Source organism: Papaver somniferum, chromosome 3 (assembly GCF_003573695.1).
Source record: "Papaver somniferum cultivar HN1 chromosome 3, ASM357369v1, whole genome shotgun sequence".
NCBI lineage: Eukaryota > Viridiplantae > Streptophyta > Magnoliopsida > Ranunculales > Papaveraceae > Papaver > Papaver somniferum.
Genome location: NC_039360.1, coordinates 149,153,564 through 149,169,799, shown reverse-complemented (window position 1 = coordinate 149,169,799; position 16,236 = coordinate 149,153,564). Strand labels below are relative to the sequence as shown.

At 38.5% G+C, this 16,236-nt stretch overlaps 1 protein-coding gene across 1 annotated transcript; it reads right to left on the bottom strand.

The window, feature by feature from the left end:
• Positions 1 to 11,736: 11,736 nt before the first annotated feature.
• LOC113360093 lies at positions 11,737 to 12,684 on the bottom strand. The gene is made up of 2 exons (XM_026603640.1): positions 12,340 to 12,684; positions 11,737 to 12,261 (listed from the first exon to the last, which is right to left on the bottom strand). The coding sequence occupies exons 1-2, from the start codon at positions 12,682 to 12,684 to the stop codon at positions 11,737 to 11,739; spliced, it is 870 nt and encodes a 289-aa protein (XP_026459425.1).
• Between the last annotated feature and the right edge of the window lie 3,552 nt (positions 12,685 to 16,236).

Genomic DNA, 16,236 nt, shown 5'->3' with positions numbered 1-16,236 from the left:
CACCGTGTCTTGTTTGGCTGAGTGGACTAGGTGTCAGGCCAAAGTGATTTTCCACAGGCCTAAACAATCTTGCATGAGCCATAACCTCTGTGTTGCACCATTGTGGTGCATCACAAGTCCACTCCAGCCAATTTACAGCATTTCAAAAGCAGGCTGGTTTTGCGAAACATCACCAGCATCATTTCAGCTCAACACAGGTTCAACATCTTCAGCTCGTTGTCACTAACAACACTTTACTTCTCAGCTTTCACAACCCTTGAATCTCCTCAGGCCAACACCATTCTTTCAGCGCTTCAGTCACCAGAACCCACTAACTTCATTCTTTGCTGCAACTGCACCTCCAGATTCAAGCACATACTGAATTCCACCGTGCTCAACCCACTGTCACCAATAGCTCCACCTTCTTTTCCACCAGTTCAATCTCTACATCATTTCTGCAGCTTCAATCCTGCAATACCGAGTTCATACATTCATCCCCTGTGTCATGTATTCATTCATTCTTCATAACCTGCAACTGCAACCTTCTCTACGTTATAGCTCAAATCAACAACAGCAACTCTATTAGTATCAGCATTTCCATCACCACTGCTCCACAAACCATTCCGCAGCACCAACAATTCTGTCTCGAACCCTATATCCACTGCAATTCATCAATCTTCTCAGCTCATGGCTTGCAACCCTTCTACCAAATCCATCAGTCACAGTGGCAGCTTTAATACCAGTTGCAACTTCCATCTCTGTCCCTTCAAATCAACTGCAATAGCTTTAAGACCAGTCATATCTGCATTTGCAACTCCAACTATCACTACATTCAATTTCTTCTCATTGTCTTCTCTGAGTTCTAACAGCAAACCCCAACTTCATTTGAATCTTCAAACTCACAGAATCAAACCCATTCTTGACATTGTAAACAACAACATCAATAAGCCATCAAAAACATCATTAACTTCATCTTCAGTTGCAGCTACATCTTTCGCCATTCCTGCAATTGCCTTTTAAACCTGAACATACATCACTTGCAACTACATTTGTTGTCTGCAACAGCTTCAAGACCACCACCAATTCCACAGACCCATTATTATCTCCTTAAGCACATACACCCAGAACTCGATCCAAACTCAAATATCAGTTGAACCCATTTTAATCTCAGATCTGTTGTAACCTTAAATCCACCAGTACAGCTTCAATTTCATACCCACTGCTTGACACAGCATCATAACCAACTTCAGCAGCAGCTTAACCCATTACAATCATCCACCATCACACAAAACCTATTTGCAGATTAATCATCTTCATACCCATCTCTTCAACTTCTTTCAATCACAGTAATTCCAACAACAACAGTCTTTGATTCTGAAACCCATCTTCATTCTCTTCTCAAACATTCAATCTCAGAAACCCTAGATTCAAATTCTTCTAATTTCTGTTTCATCATCTTCAAATCTCGGTCTCTCTGTGTTGTTCGTCTAAACACCAGCAAAATCCTCTTAATTTGAATCTCGACCTCCTAATTTTCTCATCATCTCCATCCTCTGAACGTTAATGGAGCCGCCATCTCAGTTTCAGGCAGAGAAAGAAAAGATAATGATAAGAGGAATCATTTCTTCTCTGCATTTTAGGATATGGTAATGATACGAAGTGCTATAAGTATCCACTGTTTTCATATAGGCCACCAACAGGTTACTTGGCTTGTCAGTTCCAGGTACCCGACAACCTAATTCTCTATTCAACCTCGTTCTTCACCTCCTCCTCGCGCACGTTAGCCCGCTCCAAGTATAGCTCGCTTGTGAATTGATCCATTTTTGCCTTTTATGCTCTAAATGGACTATTTCTCCTTCTTTTGCTCCCAAGGACTCCATTCCACCTAATAACTCAAAACTAAACATAAGAGATGGAATTCACAAGGATAATAGGAAAGAAAACATAAATACTAGATATAAAATTAGGTGTTTTACAACACCTATCAAATTCCCCCACACTTAGACTTTGCTAGTCCTCGAGCAAATCAAAGAAAACTTATTCTAAAGGATACAAACAACTCCCGTGAAGGTTTACTAGAGATATACCCACAAAACCTACATTTCCAACTTACTAGTTCTCCGTAATGATAGCATCCAACGCGCTAAGAAGACATAGAAATTCTGCCCACTAGTCATAAGAAGTTAGACACATATATGAACACAATCTCATCCTTAAAAGTTGAGAGAGAAATAACCATCCCTCATTAAAAGAAATTCGGTTTAGGAATGATCAAAAGTCTCGACTCTGCCTCACAAGAAAGGGTTTTATGAAGTTGCTCTCAATGATAAATAGCTTTTTATGGGTCACACATGTGTCCAGGTAGGAGTGAAGAGAGAATCCTGTGACACGTTGAATAGTAGGAAGGACAAACCCTTCGAATTGTTTTTAAAATCCACATCTTTTATTCATTTTGAAAACCCTTTTTCTGACGATCTCTAAGAAAGGAAATCAACCACTTAACGAATGTGGGAATATGCTTACTTACCTCGTTATCCGTTCGGCGTGCAGTTAGCACCACTCTCACGACATCCATAGAAACGTCTTCGGTCTTCAATTCTTGTCTTCATCTTCGTCTTCGGTCTTCAACTCTTGATGACGAAATCTTGAACTTCGTAGAATCTTGACAATGTGATTCTTTCCTCTAATTCCTTGTTGCTTGAAACTCCATTATAAATATTTCTTCTTCCATTGGCTTTATTGAATGAATACGAAACCAAAAACGAACTAAAAAAACCAAATATGATGCAATGAATATATATATATATATATATATATATATTCTTTTCTTTTTTGTTTTTGAACATGCAAGATAAATAAAGTAAATACAAAATGAAAACTAATGATGAACCTAATAAAAAAAAATTCTCTTGTTCTTTTTTTTTTTTTTTTAACATGGGACCTAGCATAATGATAACCATGTCCCAATTTTATTTTTTATTTTTGTTTTTTTGAGACAAGAGAAAATAAAATACAAATCAACAAATAAAAATAAAGATAAAATTAAAATGCAAGTACAAAGGCCATGATTTAAGTACTTTACCGCTCGATTCTTCACAACTTGTATGTCTCGATATCATAAACTTCTTGAATTCTCATCTTGATAATATTCGCTCTTGTATAATAGTCTTCAAGTTGTAAAAATTCTGCTCCTTGTCTTGTTGCTATACTTGAATCTGAAATCTGCTCATTTTTGTATTGTTGCTTGTAAACCTTGAACGTCTTCAACTTTCCTTCGAATTTGTGATGCTCCTCTTGTTGATGATGATGGTATTTCTATGGACCAGTTGGTGTAGAGAGAGATAAAGTGGATGGTGTTAACCGCGAACAAGATTACAAGTGGTATGTAAGTTAGCAATTCGATGTCACCATTCATGATTCATAAAATAGCACTCAAGAGATCAAAATAGTGCTTCTATTGGTGGGAGGTTGGGTAGCTCACCATTCTACCCGGAGCTTACGTATGGTAACACACACTCTAAAAGCACATATTTAGACAGGTACAAAAAAGTGAAGGTCGGTGCCTCTCATGTTGTAACATGGGTAGTCTCCACTATAGGGGACCACTAGTCTAATACTGAATTCAGTTTGCACCTCATTTTCCACTGGGATGGTTAAATCCAACTTTAACTCTCATACGAGTAAGAAACCCGATCATGTTCTCTGTCATCTCTAAGTTCAGTCACCCTTATGAGAATCTCGATGTAATCTTAGCGACGTGTATACTATGTGACTCTAAATTAAGTACAAGTTCGAGCTTTTTATTCACTATTTTACACAAAAGTTGAAAATTTCATGAAAAATTTCCAATGCAAATGCTTAACCACACCCCCACACTTAAACTTTACATTGTCCTCAATGTATATTCAGTCATCCAAAGTAAGTCAAGGTGGGAAATTCTAACATGATATGTGACAAGAAATCAGAAAAAAAGTAAATGCAAGACAAGAAAAAACTAAAAACAAGACAAGAAAATAAAAACAAGACAAGAAATACTCATCCTATGGGTTGCTTCCCATTTAGCGCTTGGTTTAAAGTCGTCAGCCCGACTATCTCCTTGCTTGCTAAGCCTTAGCTAGGGTCCCATACATTATGGACACCCGAATGAACATCACTTGGATACCGCATGACTTCAAACATGTTGAAGCGAATTATCTCATCATCAAACTTCATAGTGAGTATTCCCCCGTCCACATCAATGACGGTTTTAGCCGTCTTCATGAAAGGTCTCCCAAGTAGTAGGGGTATGGATGCTTCCGAGCCATCATCCATTTCTAGGACACAAAAATCAGCTGGAAAAACTAGTTGGTTCACCTTCACAAGGACATCTTCAATAATACCCCTAGGGTACACATTAGTACGATCCGCAAGTTCAAGCACAATATTAGTTGGTTTTAATGGACCCAACTTTAAAGATTCATAAATAGATGCCGGCATGATATTCACGGATGCTCCTAATTCAAGCATAGCCTTTCCAATGCTTTTATTACCAATCTCTAAGGGTATAGGGAAACTACCTGGATCCTTGCATTTGGGTGGGAGTTTCTTTTGCAAGACCGCCGAAGCGTTTTCCCCCACACTCATAACCTCATTACCGGTTAGATTTTTCTTTTTGGTACACAAGTCCTTCAAAACCTTCGCATACTTGGGAACTTGCTTGATAACATCAATGAGTGGAATGTTTACATGAAGCTTCTTAAAGATGTCTAAAATCTCCTTTTCGAGTTCCGCCTTCTTAACCTGCGGGGAAAAGGTAAAGGAGTAACATAAGTAGAAACATGAGTTTTAGAGCTAGAAATAGGTACTTCAGAAGTTTGGGGAAAATCATCATTCTTTTCCTCCAAAACAGGTTCCTTTTGGGTCTCCGTATCACCAACATCAACAATTTCAGTTTGCACAAGTTGTGTACCGCTTCTCAATGTAATAGCACTAACATTCTCTCTTGGGTTAAGAGATTGAGAAGGGAGTTTCCCACTACTTTGTGCCTTCAATTTGTTTAATTCAATAGCCATGGAGCCCATTTGTGTATGGAACTCCTTGATAGCACTCTTAGTTTCCTGCTGACTTTCTTTAAACATGGTAGAAATGCCTTGCATCATTGTTTGAAGCTTTGTGTCGATATCAGAACCTTTATTTTGCATTGATTGTTGTGGTTGTGGTTGCTTAAATTGTTGTTGTTGCAGTGTAAATCCACGCGGACGGTTGAAAGTAGTTTGTTGGACTGCACCTTGCTTGTTGGCATAGCTGAAATTTGGATGATCTCTCCATCCCGGATTGTAAGTGTTGGAGTAGGGATCATACCGTCTTTTCTGATTTGGATAGACCGCACTAACTTGCTCCAACTCTTCACCATATGAAGGTAAAATAACTGCAGCCATCTTTTGCATCATTTGCTCCATGTTATCCATCTTTTGATCACGGTATGATGATGAATCCGTAACTTCATGCACTCGCCTAACCATTGGTTCACCTCTTGTGTAGAATTGTTGCGAGTTTGCAGCCATGCTTTCAATCAACTCGGTAGCTTGGGCCACCGTCTTTTTCCCTAGTGCACCACCACCGCAGCATCAAGAAGATATCGATCACTTGGTTGGAGACCTTCGTATAAGTATTGTATTATCATCATGTCACTAAATTGGTGGTGAGGGAAGCTTGCCACCAATCTCTTATACCGTTCCCAACATTCATACAATGACTCCCCGTCCTTTCGTTGTATTCCACAAATCTCCTTACGAATTTGAGTAGCTTTGGATGCAGAAAAATACCTCTCTAGAAAGAGTTTCTTCAACCCGTTCCATGTAGTGACACTTCCGGATGGTAAATAATATAACCATTCCTCAGCATTGTCCGCCAAAGAGAATGGAAAAGCTTTCAACATTGCACCATCGACATTAGTCTCTGGTGGTAGCATGGCCGTGACTATGGTATGGAAATCCATGAGATGCTTGTTTGGATCCTCATTCGCCATGCCATGAAACTTCGGTAACTCTCTAATCAACCCCGGATTGATCTCGAAGGTTCGATTTGTTTTGATGCACCATCGTTGTGTATCAAGCCTATGAGAAGCCAAGTCCTTGAGGGTACGATCACCCATTGCTTCTTCTTCTTCTTCAAAAGGTGGTTCTTGTTCAACCGGAACCTGTTGCTCTAGAACTTCTTCTAGTTGTAACTCTTCTTCCACTTCTAACTCTTTTTCTTCTATTGTGTCTTGACTTGGTTGGAGTATTGTGCCTCTTCGAGTAGCTATCCCGCACCTTGGATAGTTCCAATCTTTAGAAGCCAGGGATTAGGTACCTGAAAACAATTCTCGCAAACAAGTGAGAATCAAGACAAGAAAACAAAAAGCAAATATGAAAGCAGAAATGATGATAAGAAACTAAAAGCTTAATAACAAGCCATATGCCTCCCCGGCAGCGGCGCCAAAATTTGATCGCTATCGTATGCGTCAAAAATAATTTCACTTTCTCACTCTACTAATATAAATGAAGTACGTGGTAAGAAAGAGTTCGTTCCCAAAGAGAGGCAATTGTTGTTATAAAAATTTCAGTTTCTTAGTAACCAATGGGGGGATTTTTGTTTTAGCAAAGCAATAAAAATAAATTGAAAGCAAAGTAATAATTGGAATAATCAATAGTAGAAGATATTGGTTACGGGATAGTATCATTCACAAACATGTATTTTCATCAATGACTAGAATTGATAATTTAATGTCTCATTTATTAAAAGTCCTAGGATACCTTGATCGCAAGAATATCCCGCTAATTCCCTGATTTCATCACAACCATATTAAAAGATGCATATGTGAATTCTTCCTAGAAAGCAACCTAAAGTGTAAAAGCACAATTAAGTTTAACTCCCTAAAAGCACTAAGTTCTATGGAATAAGACTAATCAAGGAAATCAAACGTGTAAAAGTACTAATTCGATTTAACCAAGGTTATGATTCATATGTGACTAGTAGGATATATCACTACAAGCACTACTCACATTTATGCTACTTGTAATCATGAATTTATCACTTTTTCGTATAATAAAACCTAATGTAGCAATAGATATGAAGACCAATCTAATTGATTCCGGACTCAATCAAACTAGCACTCAAATCATGTAACAATATTAACAATGAATCATAAACAATAAAGTTGAGACAAAACTAATCCATTGATTTAAATATCATGCTTGAGAAATCAACTTTTATCCCATAACCTATAATATGAGTTTAGTTACTCATAGCTTTTGAGTTCATCATATTCAATAATAAAATGAAGAAGATGAAAAACAAAAATGAAAGCAAACCCTCGTCGTCGCTCTCCTCCAAAACTCCCAATAGAAAAAAAATACGTCCACCACCAAGAAGTAGAAAACTTTCCTTTTGTAGCTTTTCTTCTTTCCAAAACTAGGTCTTCAAAGCCCAAAGTCCAAGTGGTCCAACAAGCCCATGTGTGTGAGAAACCCATGTAAAAATCTTGCCAAAAATATGTCGCCGGAAAACTGGTGCAGTGCCGGAAGTTGGCCGGAAAATATCTCAGGTGACCGGCAAAGTCCACCTGGTCACTGGTCAACGAGTCAGCACGGTCAGGTCAACCGAGTTAAGATGAGTCAGCCGAGTTAAGACCGAGTCACCGTGTCTTGTTTAGCTGAGTGGACTAGGTGTCAGGCCAAAGTGATTTTCCACAGGCCTAAACAATCTTGCATGAGCCATAACCTCTGTGTTGCACCATTGTGGTGCATCACAAGTCCACTCCAGCCAATTTACAGCATTTCAAAAGCAGGCTGGTTTTGCGAAACATCACCAGCATCATTTCAGCTCAACACAGGTTCAACATCTTCAGCTCGTTGTCACTAACAACACTTTACTTCTCAGCTTTCACAACCCTTGAATATCCTCAGGCCAACACCATTCTTTCAGCGCTTCAGTCACCAGAACCCACTAACTTCATTCTTTGCTGCAACTGCACCTCCAGATTCAAGCACATACTGAATTCCACCGTGCTCAACCCACTGTCACCAATAGCTCCACCTTCTTTTCCACCAGTTCAATCTCTACATCATTTCTGCAGCTTCAATCCTGCAATACCGAGTTCATACATTCATCCCCTGTGTCATGTATTCATTCATTCGTCATAACCTGCAACTGCAACCTTCTCTGTGTTATAGCTCAAAGCAACAACAGCAGCTCCATTAGTATCAACATTTCCATCGCCACTGCTCCACAAACCATTCTGCTCCACCAATTATGTCTCAAACCCTATATCCACTGCAATTCATCAATCTTCTCAGCTCATGGCTTGCAATCCTTTTACCAAATCCATCAATCACAGTGGCAGCTCCAATACCAGTTGCAACTTCCATCTCTGTCCCTTCAAATCAACTGCAATAGCTTTAAGACCAGTCATATCTGCATTAGCAACTCCAACTATCACTGCATTCAATTTCTTCTCATTGTCTTCTCTGAGTTCTAACAGCAAACCCCAACTTCATTTGAATCTCCAAACTCACAGAATCAAACCCATTCTTGACCTTGTAAACAAAAGCATCAGTAAGCCATCAAAAACATCATTAACTTCAGCTTCAGCTGCAGCTGCATCTTTCGCCATTCCTGCAATTACCTTTTAAACCTGAACATACATCACTTGCAACTACATTTGTTGTCTGCAACAGCTTAAAGACCACCACCAATTCCACAAACCCATTAGTATGTCCTTAAGCACATACACCCAGAACTCGATCCAAACTCAAATATTAGTTGAACCCATTTTAATCTCAGATCTGCTGTAACCTTAAATCTACCAGTACAGCTTCAATTTCATACCCACTGCTTGACACAACATCATAACCAAATTCTGCAACAGCTTAACCCATTACAATCATCCACCATCACACAAAACCCATTTGCAGATTAATCATCTTCATACCCATCTCTTCAACTTCTTTCAATCTCAGTAATTCGAACAACAACAGTCTTTGATTCTGAAACCCATCTTCATTCTCTTCTCAAACATTCAATCTCAGAAACCCTAGATTCAAATTCTTCTAATTTCTGTTTCATCATCTTCAAATCTCGGTCTCTCTGTGTTGTTCGTCTAAACACCAGCAAAATCCTCTTCATTTGAATCTCGACCTCCTAATCTTCTCATGATCTCCATCCTCTGAACGTTAATGGAGCCGACATCACAGTTTCAGGCAGACAAAGAAAAGATAATGATAAGAGGAATCATTTCTTCTATGCATTTTAGGATATGGTAATGATACGAAGTGCTATAAGCACCCACTGTTTTCATACAGACCACCAACAGGTTACTTGGCTTGGCAGTTCCAGGTACCCGATAGCCTAATTCTCTATTCAACCTCGTTCTTCTCCTCCTTCTCGCGCACGTTAGTTCGCTCCAAGTATAGCTCGCTTGTGAATTGATCCCTTTTTGCCTTTTATGCTCTAAATGGACTATTTCTCCTTTTTTTTCTCCTAAGGACTCCATTTCACCTAATAACTCAAAACTAAACATAAGATATGGAATTCACAAGGATAATAGAAAAGAAAGCATAAATACTAGATATAAAATTAGGTGTTTTGCAACACCTATCAAATTCCCCAACACTTAGACTTTGCTAGTCCTAGAGAAAATCAAACAAAACTTATTTTAAAGGATACAAATAACTCCCGTGAGGGTTTACTAGAGATATACCCACAAAACCTACATTTCCAACTTACTAGTTCTCCGTAATGATAGCATCCAACGCGCTAAGAAGACATAGAAATTATGCTCACTAGTCATAAGAAGTTAGACACATATATGAACACAATATCATCCTTAAAAGTTGAGAGAGAAATAACCATCCCTTATCGAAAGAAATTCGGGTTCAGAGTGATCAAAAGTCTCGACTCTGCCTCACAAGAAAGGATTTTATGAAGTTGCTGTCAATAATAAATAGCTTTTTATGGGTCACACATGTGTCCAGGTAGGAGTGACGAGAGAATCCTGTGACACGTTGAATAGTAGGAAGGCCAAACCCTTCGAATTGTTTTGAAAACCCACATCTTTTATTCATTTTTAAAACCCTTTTTTTTGAAGATCTCTAAGAAAGGAAATCAACCACTTAACGGATGTGGGAATATGCTTCCTTACCTCGTTATCCGTTCGGCGTGCAGTTAGCACCACTCTCACAGCATCCATAGAAACGTCTTCGGTCTTCAATTCTTGTCTTCATCTTCGTCTTCGGTCTTCAACTCTTGATGATGAAATCTTGAACTTCGTAGAATTTTGACAATGTGATTCTTTCCTTTAATTCCTTGTTGCTTGAAACTCCATTATAAATATTTTTTCTTCCATTGACTTTATTGAATGAATACAAAACCAAAAACGAACTAAACAAACCAAATATGATGCAATGAATATATATATATATATATATATATATATATATATATATATATATATATATATATATATATATATATCCTTTTTTTTTGGACATGCAAGATAAATAAAGTAAATACAAAATGAAAACTAATGATGAACCTAATAAAAAAAAATTCTTTTGTCTTTTTTTTTAACATGGGACCTAGCATAATGATGACCATGTCCCAATTTTATTTTTTATTTTTTGTTTTTTTGAGACAAGAGAAAATAAAATACAAATCAACAAATAAAAATAAAAATAAAATAAAAATGCAAGTACAAAGGCCATGGTGTAAGTACTTTACCGCTCGATTCTTCACAACTTGTATGTCTCGATATCATAAACTTCTTGAATTCTCATCTTGATAATATTCGCTCTTGTATAATAGTCTTCAACTTGTAAAAATTCTGCTCCTTGTCTTGTTGCTATACTTGAATCTGAAATCTGCTCATTTCTGTATTGTTGCTTGTAAACCTTGAACGTCTTCAAATTTCCTTTGAATTTGTGATGCTCCTCTTGTTGATGATGATGGTGCTTATATGGACCTGTTGGTGTAGTGAGAGATAAAGTGGGTGGTGCTAACTGCGAAGAAGATTACAAGTGGTTTGTAAGTTAGCAATTCGATGTCACCATTCATGATTGATAAAATAGAACTCAAGAGATCAAAATAGTGCTTCTATTGGTGGGAGGTTGGGTAGCTCACCATTCTACCCGGATTTTACGTATGGTGACACACACTCTAAAAGCACATATTTAGACAGGTACAAAAAAGTGAAGGTCGGTGCCTCTCATGTTGTAACATGGGTAGTCTCCACTATAGGGGACCACTACTCTAATATCGAATTCAGTTTGCACCTCATTTGCCACTGGGATGGTTAAATCCAACTTTAACTCTCATACGAGTAAGAAACCCGATCATGTTCTCTGTCATCTCTAAGTTCAGTCACTCTTATGAGAATCTCGATGTAATCTTAGCGACGTGTATACCATGTGACTCTAAACTAACTACAAGTTGGAGCTTTTTATTCACTATTTTACACAAAGATTGAAAATTTCATGAAAATTTTACAATGCAAATGCTTAACCACTCCCCCACACTTAAACTTTACATTGTCCTCAATGTAAATTGAGTCATCCAAAGTAAGTCAAGGTGGGAAATTCTAACATGATATGTGACAAGAAATCAGAAAAAAGTAAATGCAAGACAAGAAAATAAAAACAAGACAAGAAATACTCATCCTATGGGTTGCCTCCCATTTAGCGCTTGGTTTAAAGTCGTCAGCCCGACTATCTCCTTGCTTGCTAAGCCTTAGCTAGGGTCCTATACGTTATGGACACCCGAATGAACATCACTTGGATACCGCATGACTTCAAACATGTTGAAGCGAATTATCTCATCATCAAACTTCATAGTGAGTATTCCCCCGTCCACATCAATGACGGTTTTAGCCGTCTTCATGAAAGGTCTCCCAAGTAGCAGGGGTATGGATGCATCCGAGCCATCATCCATTTCTAGAACACAAAAATCAGCTGGAAAAACTAGTCGGTTCACCTGCACAAGGACATCCTCAATAATACCCCTAGAGTAGACATTAGTATGATCCGCAAGTTCAAGCACAATATTAGTTGGTTTTAATGGACCCAACTTTAAAGATTCATAAATAGATGTCGGCATGATATTCACGGATGCTCCTAATTCAAGCATAGCCTTTCCAATTCTTTTATTACCAATCTCTACGGGTATAGTGAAACTACCTGGATCCTTGCATTTGGGTGGGAGTTTCTTTTGCAAGACCGCCGAAGCGTTTTCCCCCACACTCATAACCTCATTACCGGTTAGCTTTTTCTTTTTGGTACACAAGTCCTTCAAAACCTTCGCATACTTGGGAACTTGCTTGATAACATTAATGAGTGGAATGTTTACATGAAGCTTCTTATAGATGTCTAAAATCTCCTTTTCTAGTTCCGCATTCTTAGAGTTAGCAAACCTGCGAGGGAAAGGTAAAGGAGGAACATAAGTAGAAAAAGGAGTTTTAGAGCTAGAAATAGGTACCTCAGAAGTTTGGGGAAAATCATCATTCTTTTCCTCCAAAACAGGTTCCTTTTGGGTCTCCGTATCACCAACATCAACAATTTCAATTTGCACAAGTTGTGTACCGCTTCTCAATGTAATAGCACTAGCATTCTCTCTTGGGTTAAGAGATTGAGAAGGGTGTTTCCCACTACTTTGTGCCTTCAATTTGTTTAATTCAATAGCCATGGAGCCCATTTGTGTCTGCAACTCCTTGATAGCACTCTTAGTTTCCTGCTGACTTTCTTTAAACATGGTAGAAATGCCTTGCATCATTGTTTGAAGATTTGCGTCGATATCGGAACCGTGATTTTGCATTGATTGTTGTGGTTGCTAAAATTGTTGTTGTTGCGGTGGAAATCCACTCGGACGGTTGAAAGTAGGTTGTTGGACTGCACCTTGCTTGTTGGCATAGCTGAAATTTTGATGATCTCTCCATCCCGGATTGTAAGTGTTGGAATAGGGATCATACCGTCTTGGATAATTTGGAATTTTCTCCATGTTATCCATCCTTTGATCACGGTGTGATGATGAATCCGTAACTTCATGCACTCGTCTAACCATTGGTTCACCTCTTGTGTAGAATTGTTACGAGTTTGCAGCCATGCTTTCAATCAACTCGGTAGCTTGGGCCACTAGTGCACCACCACCCGCAGCATCAAGAAGATATCGATCACTTGGTTGGAGACCTTCTTAGAAGTATTGTATTATCATAACGTCACTAAATTGGTGGTGAGGGAAGCTTGCCACCAATCTCTTACACTGTTCCCAACATTCATACAATGACTCCCCGTCCTTTTGTTGTATTCCACAAATCTCCTTACGAATTTGGGTAGATTTGGATGAAGGAAAATACCTCTCTAGAAAGAGTTTCTTCAACCCGTTCCATATAGTGACACTTCCGGATGGTAAATAATACAACCATTCGTTAGCATTGTCCGCCAAAAAGAATGGAAAAGCTTTCAACATTGCACCATCGGCATTAGTCTCTGGTGGTAGCATGGCCGTGACTATGGTATGGAAATCCATGAGATGCTTGTTTGGATCCCCATTCGCCATGCCATGAAACTTCGTTAACTCTCTAATCAACCCCGTCTTGATATCGAAGGTTGAATTTGTTTGGATATACCATCATTGTGTATCAAGCCTATGAGAAGCCAAGTCCTTGAGGGTACGATCACCCATTGCTTCTTCTTCTTCTTATTCAAAAGGTGGTTCTTGTTCAACCGGAACCTCTTTCTCTAGAACTTCTTCTAGTTGTAACTCTTCTTCCACTTCTAACTCTTGTTCTTCTATTGTGTCTTGACTTCGTTGGAGTATTGTGCCTCTTCGAGTAGCTATCCCGCACCTTAGATAGTTCCAATCTTTAGAAGCCAGGGATCAGGTACCTGAAAACAATTCTCGCAAACAAGTGAGAAACAAGACAAGAAAACAAAAAAAAAATATGAAAGCAGAGAAGATGATAAGAAACTAAAAACTTAATAACAAGCCGTATGCCTCCCCGGCAGCGACGCCAAAATTTGATCGCTATCGTATGCGTCAAAAATAATTTCACTTTCTCACTCTACTAATATAAATGAAGTACGTGGTAAGAAAGAGTTCGTTCCCACTGAGAGGCAATTGCTGTTATAAAAATTTCAGTTTCTTAGTAACCAATGGGGGAATTTTTGTTTTAGCAAAGCAATAAAAATAAATTGAAAGCAAAGTAATAATTGGAATAATCAATAGAAGAAGATATTGGTTACGAGATAGTATCATTCACAAACATGTATTTTCATCAATGACTAGAATTGATAATTTAATGTCTCATTTATTAAAAGTCCTAGGATACCTTGATCGCAAGAATATCCCGCTAATTCCCTGATTTCATCACAACCATATTAAAAGATGCATATGTGAATTCTTCCTAGAAAGCAACCTAAAGTGTAAAAGCACAATTAAGTTTAACTCCCTAAAAGCACTAAGTTCTATGGAATAAGACTAATCAAGGAAATCAAACGTGTAAAAGTACTAATTCGATTTAACCAAGGTTATGATTCATATGTGACTAGTAGGATATATCACTACAAGCACTACTCACATTTATGCTACTTGTAATCATGAATTTATCACTTTTTCGTATAATAAAACCTAATGTAGCAATAGATATGAAGACCAATCTAATTGATTCCGGACTCAATCAAACTAGCACTCAAATCATGTAACAATATTAACAATGAATCATAAACAATAAAGTTGAGACAAAACTAATCCATTGATTTAAATATCATGCTTGAGAAATCAACTTTTATCCCATAACCTATAATATGAGTTTAGTTACTCATAGCTTTTGAGTTCATCATATTCAATAATAAAATGAAGAAGATGAAAAACAAAAATGAAAGCAAACCCTCGTCGTCGCTCTCCTCCAAAACTCCCAATAGAAAAAAAATACGTCCACCACCAAGAAGTAGAAAACTTTCCTTTTGTAGCTTTTCTTCTTTCCAAAACTAGGTCTTCAAAGCCCAAAGTCCAAGTGGTCCAACAAGCCCATGTGTGTGAGAAACCCATGTAAAAATCTTGCCAAAAATATGTCGCCGGAAAACTAGTGCAGTGTCGGAAGTTGGCCGAAAAATATCTCAGGTGACCGGCAAAGTCCACCTGGTCACTGGTCAACGAGTCAGCTCGGTCAGGTCAACCGAGTTAAGATAAGTCGGCCGAGTGAAGACCGAGTCAGGGTGTCTTGTTTGGCTAAGTGGACTAGGTGCCATGCCAAAGTGATTTTGCACAGGCCTAAGAAATATTGCATGAGCCATAACCTCTGTGTTGCACCATTGTGGTGCATCAGAACTCCACTCCAGCCAATTTATAGCATTTCAAAAGCAGGCAGGTTCTGCGAAACAACACCAGCATCATTTCAGCTCAACACAGGTTCAACATCTTCAGCTCGTTGTCACTAACAACATTACTGCTCAGCTTTCACAACCCTTGAATCTCCTAAGGACAACACCATTCTTTCAGCGCTTCAGTCACCAGAACCCATTAACTTCAATCTTTGCTGCAACTGCACCTCCAGATTCAAGCACATACTGAATTCCATCGTTCTCAAGCCACTGTCAATAACAGCTCCACCTTCTTGTATCCCAGTTCAATCTCTACATCATTTCTGCAGCTTCAATCCTACAATACCTAGTTCATACATTCATCCCCTGTGTCATGTATTCATTCATTCTTCATAACCTGCAACTGCAACCTTCTCTGCGTTATAGCTCAAAGCAACAACAACAGCTCCATTAGTATCATCATTTCCATCGCCACTGCTCCACAAACCATTCCGCAGCACCAACAATTCTGTCTCAAACCCTATATCCATTCATCAATCTTCTCAGCTCATGGCTTGCAACCCTTCTACCAAATCCATCAGTCACAGTGGCAGCTCCAATACCAGTTGCAACTTCCATCTCTGTCCATTCAAATCAACTGCAATAGCTTTAAGACCAGTCATATCTGCATTTTCAACTCCAACTATCACTGCATTCAATTTCTTCTCATTGTCTTCTCTGAGTTTTAACAGCAAACCCCAACTTCATTTGAATCTTCAAACTCACAGAATCAAACCCATTCTTGATCTTGTAAACAACAGCATCAGTAAGCCATCAAAAACATCATTAACTTCAGCTTCAGTTGCAGCTGCATCTTTCGCCATTCCTGCAATTGCCTTTTAAACCTGAACATACATCACTTGTAACTACATTTGTTGTCTGCATCAGC